This window comes from Neopelma chrysocephalum, unplaced genomic scaffold, assembly GCF_003984885.1.
Source record: "Neopelma chrysocephalum unplaced genomic scaffold, ASM398488v2 Primary Assembly neopelma1_25, whole genome shotgun sequence".
NCBI lineage: Eukaryota > Metazoa > Chordata > Aves > Passeriformes > Pipridae > Neopelma > Neopelma chrysocephalum.
In genome coordinates, this window is record NW_020897694.1 from 9572927 (window position 1) to 9589447 (window position 16521).

At 40.2% G+C, this 16521-nt stretch overlaps 1 protein-coding gene across 1 annotated transcript; it reads left to right on the forward strand.

Moving 5' to 3' along the window:
• The first annotated feature begins 276 nt into the window (after positions 1-276).
• On the forward strand, positions 277-4051 carry KCNRG (potassium channel regulator). The gene is made up of 2 exons (XM_027674398.1): positions 277-1205; positions 3019-4051. Exons 1-2 carry the CDS (start codon positions 628-630, stop codon positions 3269-3271), a joined length of 831 nt encoding a protein of 276 aa, XP_027530199.1. The 5' UTR covers positions 277-627; the 3' UTR covers positions 3272-4051.
• The last annotated feature ends 12470 nt before the right edge of the window (positions 4052-16521 follow it).

Genomic DNA, 16521 nt, shown 5'->3' on the forward strand with positions numbered 1-16521 from the left:
TAGCATTGGAACTTATATAGGTTCTTCTACTGTTACTTTATTTTTGTGTATCTTGTTTCAGGAGTTAATTGAATTTTCTGGGTGTATTGACTTGGCCTTAGGATAACAGTGATTTAAAGTGAACCTTAAGCTTGAGTTCTCTGAAGTGCCCTTCTTTAGGAGCATACAATACTGAAATGTCTTGCTTGAAGCACATCTAACCTCTTTTTGCAGTGGTCTTATGAACAGCAGTGTATGGAATGAACGATTGAGTTGATATGTACAGAAAACAAACGTAACGTGTGCCATACTTTGGGAATAGTCATTTGCCTCTCTAAAGCTTTAATAAGTTGTGACGGTCTATTCACTGTATTCCAGTAGTCCTTTCAAGCTGTTCATTTCAAAAATAAAACATTAAATTCCAAGAATCAAAGTTACCAAGTAACCAAACCCAGCAAACAAAACTATTGTACATGATATTTACATCTTTGTTGCCTGGGAATCCTGTTGCTGCTCCACACCTCACTCTAAACACTTGCAAAACCCACTCACTGGTTCTTGCAGCTGCAGCTGCCTTGCAATTTAGGAAAGATCAAGTCACAAACATGTAGATCAGAGAGTAATGATTCCTGAGTGGCTGAGGCAGCGATGAGTAATCAAGAGGTGGTCGTTCTGAGCGTGGGAGGTGTGAGATATGTAACCCAGGCTTCTACCTTGCAGCGGTTCCCTGAGTCCAGGCTGGCACGGATGTTGAACCATGATGACTGTGAATTCAAACTGGTGAATGGAGAATTTTTTGTGGACAGAGATGGAGCTTTGTTTAGTTACATCATGGACTTCTTGAGGACTCTACAGGTCTCCTTACCAACTGATTTCTCAGACTATCAGAGGCTGCGGAGAGAAGCAGAATTCTATGGACTCCACCCCCTGGCTGACCTCTTGAGCCAGGAACACTTGCTAAAGCCGAGGCTGGAGATCTTGGAAGTGCGTTTTTCTCTCCAAGAAATGCAGGCCTTTTTCCGGATCTTTGGTTCTTGCAGTACCACCGTTGAGGCACTAGCTGAGCAGATCACTGTGTTTACAGGGCAGCAGTCAGGACAAAGCTGGAGCAGCCCTTTTCCTTCTCAGAAAACACTCGTTCCACTCCCTTTGGAAAGACCTTCTCATCACGACATGGTTTTTCAGTGTGGTACTGAGTACTCTGCTGGGGACCAGTTTGTGGCAAGGTACTCTCCTAGTGTGACTTCTCGTTATGGTGATGTCTTTGTGACTTCTAGTTCAGGTAGCGCACCCTATGTGCTAGCAAAGCTCGTTTTAAAGAAACTGTCTGAGAGAAAAGAACTATGTTTCCTTATTTCTGCTAGTTTAATGTTATCTTTTTCTAGTTTTGAAACACCCAGTTTAATTTCTGTTACACTGATTTGCCTGTTCTTCAGCTTTCTAAAATATTGCTGATGTTTGTTTATGAGTTCTGTTGGGTCTTTCTGTCTGCCCTTTCCTCCTCACTAGCTTTTAAATTTCACAGCATCAATTACCTTATAGAGGACATGAAAAACAGAGTAAAATGAAGCAAAGGAGACAAAGTAAAGGAGCGAAGTACTGGGGCGAAGCCTAAAGTCTCCACTAGCTCATGGTCCAAAAGGCTTTCATATGGAAAAGAGGAAAAAGAGAATGTCTAAACAGGGTTAAAAACATCAGTGAAACCAAGATAGCATTTCAGGGACTGGAGAGCTTTTGTAGAGCCTTTAACTGGGGGGAGGGAGAAGGGGTAGATTATTAACTATATGCTACATAGTGGGTTTTCTTTGAATTCAGAGCCAGGTTCTGTTTTTATTAAGATTACTGTGTATCAGTAACTTTTGTGCGTATTCTAATGATAACTTACATTTTTAAACAAGCTTTTGCTGGATGTCTCTACTGTATGGAGGCATGTTCTTGCTATATATGAAAATGTAACCTAATTTGTCCTCTGTGGCTGTTAGAACATCTGGAATTTTATGGAAATTTCATTGAAATAGTTCCAAAAGGGTTATTCTATCTGACTATATGAACCAACACAGCAGTCTTTTGATTATTTATAAAAGAAAATAAACTTTTTCTTTCTTCCAGCTTTCTTTGGCTAAGCAAGTAGAAGAAAAACTACTCTGCATTCATGAAGCAACGTATATTTGTGTGCCAAACCTTAACTTTGTAATGTATTACTAATTTTAGTGGACTAACAATTGGTTGAGTAGGTTATGGCAACTTAAATAGTGAGGAAAATATTTGTTTGTTTCTTTTATTTCTTCAGACTTGGTAAAAATTTTCCTCTGCAGATCAATAGAAAAGCTTATCTTGAGTGATGAAACAAGTCAAGTTTGATTATGTTGCTTGCTGAATTTCTGTCTTAATCTTTGTGATGACACGGATTCTCTTGCCTTTTTTTGTGCTTTCCACAAATATTTGGTGTACTTCCCTGTGAACTGTGAAGCAGTTTCACCCCTGTCAGCTTATATATTTTGTAATAGAATCTTTACCTGACTTCTGTTCCTCAAAATGTCTGGGTAGATTCTTACACTGTACTTTATATCAAGTAGAATTTTATGCAATGTGAAAATGATTTTCATACTTGTTGCCACAAGACCTGCTGTACCAGGTAACTTTGCAATAAATGTCACTGTAGAGAGAGATCCCGTGTGCTGGAAAGTGATGCTCTTGGCGTGAACGGGACTTCACTGACCATCATTTACTCTTACCTGAAAAACAGTTGCAGCATTAAATAGAGCCTGCCACTCCCCTCTCCTTCATTAAGTGAAACGAGATGGAGGTTGTCACAGCTATTTTCTTAAGAAAGTAAGTTTTGAGGGAGGGTAGGAAGGGTGTGTGAAAGAGAAGTGCTTCTTCCTTGACATGTAACTGGATGAACTGAGAATTACTGTTAATGAAGGAAGGAGTTCAGAGGTTTACAGAACCTTGGTTGCTGTAAATACGTGAGCTGCACTGCACTGTCAAGAAGTGTTAATGTGTGTTGTAACTGCCTTTTTTGTTTTCTGATTTTAGGTTTGTTTCCATAAAGCCTGATAATAGGAAGCTGATTAATGGTACTAATGTGCTAGGCCTCCTGTTTCACACTTTACTCAAAGATGGATTTCGCCTCATAAGTGCCAGGACAGTCGCCAGTGAAGAAAAGGTTGAATGCTACAGTTTTGAAAGGATGAAGGGGCCATCAGGCCTTACTGTCACAGTGAACCAAACCCCAGGGAGCTCTGGGGTAGCACAGGCAAGGAGAAGCCAAATGCAGAAAGGGAAATAAAGGCTTTTCCTTTCATCTTTTGAGGTGGAAGAGGGGTGTGTCAGCACTAGCGGTCTTTTTTTGTTGGCTTGTTTGAAACTGCAACTATTGAGGGAAGTAACAAACAAGCAATTTTTTTTTTAAGTACTCGGAAAAAAATTGTTTTCCTGCCTTTCACTGCTCCACCCTCTTCAACTCTAAATAAAAGAACCACAGATTCAATACTGGGTTTGTGGACCAGATTCCAGCATTTTCAAGGGTTGTTTTTGTTTTTCTCTGTGGCTAGAATTTACATAGGAACTCAAAAAGCATCAGCCATTTCTTCTTGAAAATAATTTTTATATTCTGTGCTAATCTGTAAGTAGATTTTAAAAACATTGTAATACATGAAGAAATAACAGCTTGACACAACTGTCATCCCAACAGTTTGGAGAAGTGGCTGGAGGAGGAATTCAAACCTCAATGATTGATGATTGCTTCTCCTTCTCACTGAATCTCTTGAAATTAGCTGAGAGCAGAGTAACGGGAAGATCCCAAGTTGTACTGCTGTGTAGCTTTGTGAAGCCATCACCAGGCTCTGTGAAATAACACATTACTGTCTCTTGTAGAATACTCCTCTGTCCTCCTCCCACTCCAAAGGCATGAAGCTGTTCTTCAGTGCTGAGAATTAAATGATAAAGGTCTTTGTGAGCAAAGGGTCAGCTAATTTCTAGAGCTTTAACCATAAAAAGGATGGAAGTATGATAACCAGTCCTTCAGATGGAAGAGTTAATACAGTTTTAAACAAAATACTACAAAGGATTTCTTAATACTTGTTAAATGCAACACAATTAGAAGGAAGGCTTGGCAGCATTGGCTTTAAAAACCTTGGGAATGTTAGCCCTGTACAAAGATTTGTAAAGATGCCAAAATTAGCTCAGGTACTGGGAGAGGTAAGTTAATGAGGCTTTATAAATTAAGAATCTTTTGCCCTCCCTTCAAGACAAGGAAAGAAGATAGCAGTAACTTCAGGGATCAATTATTTGCATCTGGCTTTTGTTGTTGATAAAACACCATCTTTCCAAAGCTATAAACAGCCTAGTAGAGATTGTTTGGGCTATCTTGGCTGACCGTAGACTCACAGAATATGCTGAGTTTGAAGGGACTCATCAGGGTCATCAAGTCCAATTCCTGGTGCTGTGCAGGACACCCCAAGAATCCCACCATGTCCCTGACAGCATTGTCCAATGCTGCAGAACTCTGTCAGGCTTGGTGCTGTGACCACTGCCCTGGGGAGCCTGTTTCAGTGCTCAACCACTCTCTGGGTGAAGAACCTTTTCCTGATATTTAATCTAAACCTCCCCCGACTCAGCTTCATGCTGTTCCCTCAGGTCCAGTCACTGGTCACCACAGAGAACAGATCGGCCTGCCCCTCCTCTTCCCCTCATGAAGTAGGCTGCAATGAGGTGTCCCCTCAGTCTCCTCCAGGCTGAACAGACCAAGTTCCTCACATGACTTCCCCTCAAGGTGCTTCACCATCTTCGTTGCCCTCCTTTGGATACTCTCTAATATCTTAATATCTTTCTTATATTGTGGTGCCCAGAACTGCACACAATATTCAAGGTGAGACTGATTAGGTCTGGCTTTTCATTAGCTTTAAAATGTGAATGCTTTACTTTATTTGCAACACTTAATAATGAGGGTGGGTGGTAGGACTCGCCCATACATTTCTTGCCCTGAGGAGTTTCAATTAAATGGATCTTCCCAGACTGGTAGCACCACTGTCAGACATCCCTTTTTTTGGGCTACCACTGTAGGGCATTTTAGCTTGACAGAAGTTCAGAAGTTCAGTAGAAACAGTGAGGTCTTCTTTGCTTGTTTTAGAGCTTTTTGTGTTGAGAATAATGTGATTATGGGACTACATCTCCTAAGGTCCTTACAGGTTATATAATGTAATAAATTTTGAGGAATGTAAGCGAGAATGCTTTCACTTCAAATGGGATTTTTTTTGGCAATAATGTCAATATTTGTCTTGAAGTAAGACATTTCTTACAGTGAGAACCATCATTCACTGGAAGAACCTCCCCACAGATGCAGTGGAGACTCCAATGCTGGAAATTTTGAAGAGGATGCTAAATGATTCCACCAGGGCTCCCTTTCCCATGAAAGGGTGGACCAGATGATTTTTTGAGTTCCCTTTCAGCCTGGCCTGTTCTATGATTCTGTGGAGACCTTCTCTGAAGGTCTGCGTCAGAAAGCCTGTCATGGTGGGCTTTGAGGTCAGCCTGCTGATGGCAGCATTCAGGTGACACAGCTGTGTGGGTAACTGTCCCCACAGGTTGCTCTACTACAGAGATGACACTCCTTGTATGAAAACAATAATGTTGAGTATTGAGTGAATCATTGACTGTGAATATTGTTGGTGGAGAAGCTTGCCAATAATAATGAGAAACACAAGACAAAAAGTGATAACTTTTTATGGAAAAAGTTAAAAAAATAGACTTGAGGCTGCATTTAGACACCATGCCCTAAATGATTGATGATAGTAGCGATGTAAACTAAGTGAGACTAGTTTCCGAACCTCTCATAGTAACAGTTATGCTATTTCATCTACCACAAGAATACTGACTTTATTTTCCTTGCCGTAGCAGCCACTTGGAAAATTGAGGTTTGGATTACTTTTTTTATAAATAAAGTGAAAGAAAATATGAAATATTTCCATTTTTAAAAAGCCCTGGAGTTTTAACCTATGGCATCACCCATGGTCCATGGCTTTGGCAAAATGAATATTTGGTACAACCATTTCAGTAACAACTTATGGTGGGCTAATGCTGAACACTTTTTTGTTCCCCTCAGGGATTAATTTTTATTCAGCACAAACATCATTCTATGAATGCATTATTTTGGCTGTGGAAAAATATACCAGTGCAATTTCCTGTCATGTAAAGGACTGTATGTGCTTTACCTCGACCTTGGGTAATGGCATACTGTGAGACTGCATGTTTTTTTGAAGTGAAACACATGACTGTCAGCAAGCTTGGATTCCCAGAGTTCTTCTAGCATTTACTCTTAGCAATGAACTGTGAATTGTCACCTTCTGTCACTTGTGTGCCTTCAGAGAACATGACTAGGCTCTTATACAACACTTCCATTTTGTTGTTGTTTTTTTTTTGACTGATAGTTGCTTAAATAAGTTTGAGAGCATGTGTGTATGTGTGTGAAGAACCTGATAGAAATGTGTTGTGACCTATACTAGTAGGATAACTATGACTTTAATTGAAGATTAATTGAATTAATTAATTTAACTGAAGCTGGTTCTTCAATGGAAAGCACCTTCCTGGATTTCTTTATACAGAAAATGAAAGCAGTGATGGTAGAGCTACAGGTGTTGTGTAGCTTCAAGCTACAATTAAATAACAGTAATCATGGAGGAAGGGGTGAAATTATGTTCATTTGCAGACAAGTCAATATAAAAGTAGCATCGATTTACTAGGAGGATCTTCAGCTGGCCTCCACCTTGCATGATCATTTATGCTACTGCAAAGCATTGCTGAGCCAGGATGAGAGTTTTCTGTGCCCTCTTTGGAGTGGTATGCAGTGTAACCTGCAGGCATCAGGGCAGGAATTTAGTAGTGGCCAATGTTGTTACTGCACCTTCCGTTCTGAGGTCCCAAAAAGCAAGGATGCAGCAGAGAGCAGACCATGTGGTATGCGCTCAGCAGAGCAGTTCACATTGGTGCATTTGCAGAGAAGGGAACAGCTGTACAAGTAGAAGTGAATTTGGCTTATGGGAACTATGAGTCTGAGTGATTCTAAAAGCCGCTTGGTCAAAACCAGATTATGTGCTAAACTGAGTACTTTCAACCCAGATCTTGGCAGGCAAGTTAACTCTGATACCTCACAGCACAATCTCTGTTAGACTAGCAGCATATTGTAGGTGACTTGGTCATGCTTTTACATGTGACAGAGCCAGAAGCTCTGATTGCTCACATCTACTCTATTTTTGATTAAATAGGAATGGGATTTTGACACATTTAGACTACTTTTTCCAATGAAGAAATTTGTTATCCCTGACATGATCCACTTCTTCAAGTCATTGCCAACTTTCTCAAGAGAATTCTTTTTTTCCTGGGAAGATGCAAAATTTGCTGATTTCAGTAAATTTAACTGCTGTATTTGCCTTTTTATTACTCCATGGATTCAGCAGAAATGTGCAAACTGTTCCACTGTCCAAGATGCTAGAAAGGGACTGCTGCAGTGTTGGGGCAGCCCCCTCGCTCACTCACAGCAAGCAGTGAGCTCTCTTTGGCTTTGTACCAGGCAAGCAGACTGCCAGAGCAGTAAACAGATCACTAGAGGGAAAGGGAACCCAACCGTCATCCTGTCTCACACGGACAGCAGTTTACATGGCAGAAGTAGATCATCTAAGAAGAGGTGGTAGCTTGGTGGATTTGCAAAAGGCAGATGATTGAGAAAGGCAACACCTCATTTGCTTCATGTTCTTGTATTTTAATAACTTTTCCCTCCTTTATAGTTGGATTGCATCCTGTATTTCTATGTTCAAGACTGTCAAGGGCTTTACCAGCACAATCTTATGGTGCCTGTTGGATATCCCAGTGGGATAGAGGCACCACACTTTTTCCATCTTCCCATTCTTGTACTGTGATGATTTCCTTTTGTAGTGATTGGTTAAATTTTTTGTGCTTTTATGTAACTTTTTGTCTGCTTCTTCACACAGTGGAAAGTTCTCTTGTGTCCTTCTTATCTCTTCTGGGGACCTGTCATTTATTTACCACCTGAATTGTTCAGTAATCTGCTGATACCAGGAAGGAGGGAGTCTGTTGTGAAATACCTTCTTGTTCTTTGAGTATTGATTTCAATATAACAGTTCATAGGGGTTTTTGTTTCTTTGGGAAGTGCAATCGGTGCATTCTTACAGGTTCTGCAGCCAGTGTTCATGTGAATCTATAATTGATTAAGAATAGATGTTTAAATAAAGCTATTGAAATTGATACTATAGACTGAGATACTATTTAGGTTAAGACCGATCTCTTTGCTCTGGCCACAGCACTGAGAAATTTTCCCCTTAACTTAATAATTCCAAACCACTGACTTTCGTGGAAATAGTAGAAGACTACTCCCTAAGATGCTGTATATGAGGAATAATAGCCATAGGGTGAAAGAATGATGCTGGAGTAATTGTATCATGCCCAGGGGTAGTTACTTCTTTTAATTTTGGAGAAACTTTTCTGCACACTGGGCTGTTCCTACTTTCTACCTGTTTTGGTTGTTTTCTAGCTTTCCGATGCTCAACAGTAACTCTAATCTGAGCTGAGCAAGGCTGATGTGCTTTTGTCTATCTCTGCAGTGGATAAGTCTAAGGTATATTCCAATTCAGTACCAGAAAGCCACCAAAGTGGATCAGAAGCCCTGTTTGAGTTCACAACAAAGCATTTGTAACTTTGAATATTTTTTTTTAAATTTTTTCTCAGATTGCTGGAAAGTGTTACTAAATATTCACTGAGAAACAAGCTGGGAGTTATCCAAGAAGAGGAGGGAGGCTCATTGCTTCTTACTCCTTCCTTCTGATTTGTGCTGAACCATTGCCAGGCTTTAACTTTACAAGGTTTATTTTTATTGATTTTCAACAATAAACAGAGGGAGTATCTTCAGTAAAAGATTTACAGTGCATCACCAGGAAATACAACTCCCTACCAAATATTATATTGATCTATTCCCAGATGCTACTGAAACAGCAAATAAAAGCCCAAATGAAGTCCAGTGATGGAGAACTTCCTCTCTTTAGTGACAGATGCATATGACTGTTATGTCTTCAGAAAACAATAAAAGGGAAGGGAATGACTCTGCTTCTTTGACCATATCTTCAACAGCCCAGTTAAATCTGTCAACTCAATGTAATCCACATAAATAACAAATTTAAGAACCAAAGGAACTGCTAGTGCGTCTGAAGATTCCTATTCTTTGAAGCTGCCTCTCCTGCTGCAGTCAGGCCATAATTAGTCACAGAAGGCCTTGTTGTGACTAGCAAATGGATGGACCAACAATGATTTGAATAGTCTGGTTCTGGCTGGAGATATGCCTGGAGCCCTGAATATTCTCAAATGGGTGGGTGAAATGTAAATCACTAGTCATCATATAAAATACAAATAAATCTGACTTCTGTTTAAAAAAAAAGAAAAAGGGAATGTCAGTTTTCTAGACCATCATGTAGTTTCTGCTGAAATAACACCCTGAAGTGTGATCTGATGTGTAAATTTTTCCAAGAATCCTTCCTCTATTTCTACTCTGTTTTCATTCTAATGGAATGGTTCAATAATTGTTAGCTTCTTTCTGGTCAGAGGGATAATGAATGTAGCCCTAAAGGTTGGAAACAGTAATGTGTACAAGTCTGCTGAAGAAAATTAATTTAGGGCTTTGCTTTCTAAGCAAATTACTGCTACAGCAGTCAGCTGAGTGCTTGCTGAAACTGTGAAGAATTAAACATTGCAACATTGTTCCATCCTGATTCTCCACTGGAAAAAAAAAAAAGGCAATAGACTGGAAACATCAAGTCTGGGGTTTTACTAGTACTTTGGAGTCAGGAACTGAGTTTTCTTTGAATTTCAAAGGCAGTTTGTAGCTTTCATTGAGGGCCTTCTGAAAAGACTGGTTTATGGTTTTTGGTTTTATTCCCCAGTGATATCTAAACTGAGTAATAAAATAATTGCTGACATACCGGTTTATTTGCAATGTTGTATTCAACAATAAACAGAAGGCATGCTCATCCTTTTATCCTTTAATCTTCATGTTTTTAATATGCCTTCAGCCCACTCCTCAGCCTGGGACTGGTGGAACAGAGGAAAAGGCTACGTGATGAGGGCAGGCAGAGATCCTCAGGTGGCCAACTCACTTCTTTCCTATTACAAAGAGGGTGTTAAGGAATAAAATTAGGCTGGAAAGAGTCACAGCTTTTTTGGGACCAAAGAGACACAACTTATTGTCTTAAAGGGAGGACAGTTAACAGAGCTGTCAGAAATTTCAATTCCACTGGATAAGGAAAAGCAGATCTCATAGAGGTGAAAGAATGGGTGGGTGATAGCTGCTATATGAACATGGAAATGGCACAGAATAATCTAGACAAGAGACTTAAATGTTCATGAGACTATCGGGACTTTTTATTTTTTTCCAATGTGTTAGCTTAATGCATCTGCAGAACATCTTATATCAATAGTTTGCATACCTGAAGAAGAGAATTTTTCTCTAGGAGGTAATTTCTGCATATATGCTGTGAAGTGAAACATTGCAGGATTCAGACATCAGATGGATTAATCATGTCAATACCTCACATCTGCAAACAGAAGCTAAGCTTTCAGAGGTCAAACTCTGAAGATCAGAATAACAGCACTGTTTTGGTAGCGCTGGGGTGATAAGCCTGCTGGATACTTACTGGATATTTCCTGTTAGTGGACTTTGTTTCAATTCCAGTTGCAGCATGGTAAGCACTAACCCTATTAGTAAGTTCCTAATTTTCCATAAATTGGAAATGTATCTCCTGGAACAGACTGGTTTACATTGTTTTCCCCATTTGCAACTTGATCCTTAAGCCATATAATATTCCTTTGATACCTATGATCATTCAAAACATTATCTTCTGAAGATGGCTCAGTAAACTGTGGATCTCTGGAACACATTAATACCTTAAATGATTAACTATGGCCACGTCAGGAATGTAAATAAAAAATTGTATCTGCATGGCCCTTAATTTAACTGAGATACTTCTCCCATCTTGATTAGGCCAATGGTGCTTTCTGCTTTTATGGAGTTTTCTTTGACATTTAAAGTGTGATAGTGCAATCTAGAATTCCCTGGTGTCCATACGCAGTCCCCAAATCTCTATGGATACATTTGGAAAAAGGATGGACAAAAGGCGATCCACTTGCAAGACTCACCTTTCAGAGATTCCCTGCAGAACTTGGCTGGAAAATGCACTCACAGGCACAGGAACATTTGTTTGACTCCTCTGTTGGCTACAGTTTGTATTCATAAGCTGTGCTGTAGCAGTGTCTTGTGGATGGCTACTGAAAGTCAGACCCACAGAATCAGAGTGGTTTGGGTCAGAAGAGATCTTAGAGATCATCTAATTCCAGCCCCCCTGCCATGGGCAAGGACACCTTCCACCAGACCAGGTTGCTCAAACCCCATCTAACCTGTCCTTGAACAGTTCCAGGGATGGGGCATCCACAGCTTCTCTGGACAACCCGTCCCAGTGCCTCACTATCCTCTGACTCATGACCCATGCTCTCATTGAGCTTCTGAGGTAGGCTCTGAGACTGAATAGAAAAGCTGATCATGTGAAGTCACAGAAGGCTAGTGGAACATCAGGTGGCTATGGTTTGGATCACCTCTATTCTTTGGAGATGATCTTCTTGTCTACCCTCAACACCAAGATAAAGCCACGCGTGAAGGATCTAATGCCAGTTCTTAGATCACTTATGAAGTGTTCAGGACATGCATACATGAGTTTTTGCTCTTCTGAAACAAGTGGTGACAAGCATACAGGTCTACTGGAGGCAAAGTCTTGCGCTGCTTTCCTGGAGGGCATGAAGGTCTGCATGGTTGGAAAACCTGTGCTCTGTGATGCCTGTGCTTGGAAACTGGTGTTTACTTGTCTTGGGGGTCTAAGAACAATGTGTACAACCTTGTCCATACAAAGAGAATGCAAAGCCTGTGCTTCAGAAAACCCATAAAGAAATAGTTTTTATAAAGATGTCTGTCTCTGGAAATGTTGTTACTGCCATCAATGCTCTCTGCTGCACCATATCTAAATTCCTCTCTACATGTCTGTGGCAATTCTTACCATTTTAAATTAGTATGTGCGATATGAATTAATAATATGCTATTTGAGACCCTCATTTTCAGAAGGTAGTTCTTTCTGCAGCGGAGATAAAACTTCAGCTTCCTTTTGCTCTAGGTATCAGTATTTGCTGTTATTGGAGGCAGCTTTCACAGAATGAATTTGGTTGGAAAGGACCTCTGAGATCATCAAGTCCAACCTATGACCAACCAAACACCACCACGTCAACTAGACCATGGCACTGAGTGCCTCATCCAGTCTTCTCTTAAACACCTCCAGGGACAGTAACTCCACCACCTCCCTGGGCAGTCCATTCCAATATCTAATCACCCTTTCTGAGAAGAAATTCCTCCTAATGTCCAACCTAAACCTCCCCTGGGTACAGTCTGGGGCCATTTCCTCTTGTCCTGTTGCTGGCTGCCTGGGACAACAAAGAAGTGCTCTACAATTACCTGAAAGGAGGTTGTAGCAAGGTGAGGGTCGGTCTTTTCTTGTGCATAAAGAGGCTGCATAACCTTGGCTCTGCAAGAAATGCACACTAAACACTCATGATTTTCTGCTCCCAAAGGCATAAGATTGTGAAAACCCTTCTTGTCTGGCCCCAAAGTTATCCTGTCTAATGGGATAGCAGAATAAGCAAGCAGAACTGTTGAAGGATTTACTTTCTGAGCCAAAAAGGCCTGTAAATAGTTAACAAGTGCTTAGCCTTGCTGAACTTTCATAACACTGCCATCCAAAAGTGATTCGACCTTGCCATAAATAATTTTGGTGTCATTGTTATGGATAATTTCTGCTCTAGAATCATGGTTGCCAAGAGATCCAAGAACTGTAGACGACGTACCAGGAAAATTCCAATTCTGCATCAGTGGACTGCCTGGTGTTTCCAGGTTTGAGCTATGCTTAACTTCTTCAGAATTTATGTAGAAGAAAATCAGGATCCATTTTGCAAATGTTCTGTTCCTTGTCACCCTCTAATCAAGGTCTAGCCATGTTAGGAGACTTGCTGACAGCCTAGGACAAGAAGTGGGGACCCCTGGTGGCCTAGTGGTTAGCATGCAGGACTCTCACTGCTGCGACCACGGGTTCGAATCCCAAGTCCCCCGGGCAGATGGTAGCTCATTAGCCCTGTGAGGCCATCCATCTATGAGAAGGTCACTCTAAACAAACCTACATCCTGAGGACCTCACTGCCATTGTCCAAGCTTGCTTGGCCCCGGCAGATGAACCTTAGGATTAAAGGGTGGGCTCAGTTCAGCGCAGGCTGTGTCTCACCTAAAAAATCCATTGCGCAGGCTGGAAAGGTAAAAGACCTTTCCCCAAATCTTCGTTCGCGAAGACTGGCCATTATTATTATTAGGACAAGAAGTGGGAAAAGCAAAAAGTTCTGGTCTTTCTCGAGTGTTTCTGCTCAGGCAAACTAGAATCAGAGGCCAGGTGCCTGCCTGTATCGCTTGTGACATCTTGAGGCAAGATATGTTGCTTGCTCAGCCTTCTTAGAAGATTCATGTAATGCTCATCAAGTCAAGTAAAATGTATCTTACGCAGATAGTCTTTAATGACACCACTACATCACACAGTAAGTGTCTGAACACCAGGGACGTTGTGCTCATTCATGGGGTGTGCATTGACAAGGAATTCTTCATAGGCTAAAGCACTTTCTCCAGCCAAAGAGAAAACAAAAACTCAACAAACCAGAAGTGCTAGTTTCTAAACTAAACCACATCTTAGCATCTATTTAAGTGTTAATATAAATTAGTGAATAAGAAAACACTAATAAAGATTAGTGAAAAAGAAAATTGCTACTATCATTGGCTAATGAAAATCTCTCTTTGTAGCCACTGGTAGTCCGAAAAATGAGGGGATGGCGGGATTAACACTGCTCTTGCACAAGGAAACAGTCGTTGCTTTCTCAAGTGCTGCTGAACAATGTTGTCCCACTCAAAGAGTTCCAGATGTACAGGTACCAATGGCTGCAAGCAGTGCCTGCATATCAATGCACAACACACACAGACAGACACAAGAATTCCAAGTACTTTTAAAGATAATAGAATTCAGAAGGGGTTTTTTTGGCTTTGTCTATGTAATACCAAGAAAATTACAAAGGTAAAGAAGCGCAATATAAACTATTTGGTTTCAACATACAGGGTGACAAAGAAATTCCTATCTCAAGGATAAGCCTTATGGGGATCCAGAGTAGTTTCCTCAGGCCTAAGTGTCTCAAAAGAGCCTGTTGGCAACTTGAGAAACTCAAACACTATATATCACCACGACCAGGTGCTATTTTTAAAAGAACTCTGCAATAAATATGAAAAAAAACACCAAAAAACAAAACCAGAAACAGAGATACAGTTAGGATTTTGTTAATTACCATTAAAAATGTCCACTGCTCTGGACAACTGCTCACAGCTAAACTGCAGCCTCTAAAAGCTGCAGTTTTAGAGGAAACTGAGATACATTCATAGAGTAAGGCAGTGCCTTTCTCAGGCTGCTTTATGCCTGAGTAAGCATAAAATAATGGGATCACAGTGTAAGAGCTCTGCAAGTTACCTGTATGTTCTAAGCTACTAGAATTGCTCAAACAAAATAAAAATTAAAGATACTCCAAGAACCATGAGGAAGTCCTAAAGTTTAATCCTGATTTGGAAATGGAGTATGTAACCACTCCTCATAAGAGGAAAAATGTAGTAATTTTTCTGAGCACGATAAGTTATTTGAATCTTCTTCAACCTAGAACAGGCTCTTACCTATGCTGCTAATTTGTGAGGAGAATTGTAAACTCTCCTGTAAAACAAACAAACAAACAAAACCCCCCTGAAACTCAAAAAGCTTCTTCAAATATACTAGAAAGAAAACAGTTTGAGGTAGATTGCAGGAGAGAACCCTTGCTGGCTGTTGAACAGCCATGCAGTTGCTCCCTGCTTTCTGTCTTCAGCAGATTTAGAGAATGTAGGAGCATAAAGCCGTTTAAAGCCACCTTTACTGGTGCTCTCTTTAGCAATAAAAACCAGAACTTTGGCACAATAGAGATCTGTGATGCAATTCAGAAACACTTCGTTATCTCAGTGTTCATCTGCTGGAAACATAAGGTATTCCTTTAGTGTTCTTTAATGGGTACTTATATTTATTGTATGCTCATTTTACCATTACTTCAGGAAACATCTTAGGAAAAAATATGGAACTTGCAAGGAACTGCACAGTTAGTCCAATAAAAGCAAATTCCACTACCCTTTGAAATTCTACCTGCAGCTTGCTTTCATCTGCTAAGAGTAATAGCTATCACTGCCAACAATCTTTGAACAAAACCATTTTGTGATTTCTTTTTTGCACATATCCTTGATTTAGCAAGAAAGATGGGCAACATCTGTGGCAACTTCCACTGGGTACTTTTTCAGAAGAGATGTGAACTTCGATCTCCTCAGGCTTCTGAAAACCAGGTTTGTTTCAGATTGTTTCAGCCAGTTTCTTAAACTCTTCTGATGGATTTTAGCAAGCCATGACAATTTTAAACCAGCTTTTTGGTCTGACCCCATCTTTCCCATTCCCCCTTTTCAATCACAGCATGTATACTTACCCTCTGTTGTTTCTGTCAGCAGTTTAAAGATATCTGATTACAATAGATTTTTTAACATGTTTTGAGGGGCAGAAAGATTCCTTAAGACTTTGGCTTTCTTGGCATCATCCTACATCTGTAGTAGAAGATTAACTCACATCAGTTTCTCTAACACTGTTGCAGCTGTGCATTTTCAGCCACAACTCCAGTTCCTCAGATGAAGATGAGCTGTTATAACCTTGGCCTTATCTGATGAAGAAAGAGATCACCTCTGTATTGTTTATGTCAAAGCAGAGGACCCTGTGCCCCTGAGACAGAGTTTTTTCTGGAAACTTTCCTGGCTACCTCATACAGTACCTACAGCATTCCATTACCATATGGATATACAGTAACCAATACAAGGGAGGTTCTAGGTTCTCCTTACAAACACTTTGAAGAAAAAAAACCCCACCAAAACACCTAATTTGTGTCCTTTAATTTTCCAATATATTAGACATCTATTTCATTTGAAGAACAAGGTTTTTAGTTTCTCAGGACACGGGAAAACACAAACTGGAAGTATACAGCTACTTGCATTGGTAGCAACTTATAACACATACAAAGAACAGATTAAAGCAAAGGAAACGATTAAAAAAAACCAAACCCAAGCCTCTTGGTAAAACTGCACCTTGTTAAATAGCAGAAGCTCTCATAGATGTGCCTGCAAGAGAGTCTCAGTCATTAAATAAAGCTGGAGCATGTATCAGGCTAGTTCACTGCCAGCTTACAAACTTTTATGTTTTAAAATCTATTACTTGCATTCTTGACAGCAGTTTATCTAAGTTCTTTGCATTAGTAAGACTATAAATGTGATATTAAAGTATGCTAGTCTTAAGTTTTATCACAAGGA

Coding starts and splice junctions, on each gene's coding strand:
- KCNRG (XM_027674398.1), top strand. CDS start 628: ATGAGTAATCAAGAGGTGGTCGTTCTGAGCGTGGGAGGTGTGAGATAT. Junction 1,206..3,018: donor GGGGACCAGTTTGTGGCAAG/GTACTCTCCTAG, acceptor TTCTGATTTTAG/GTTTGTTTCCATAAAGCCTG.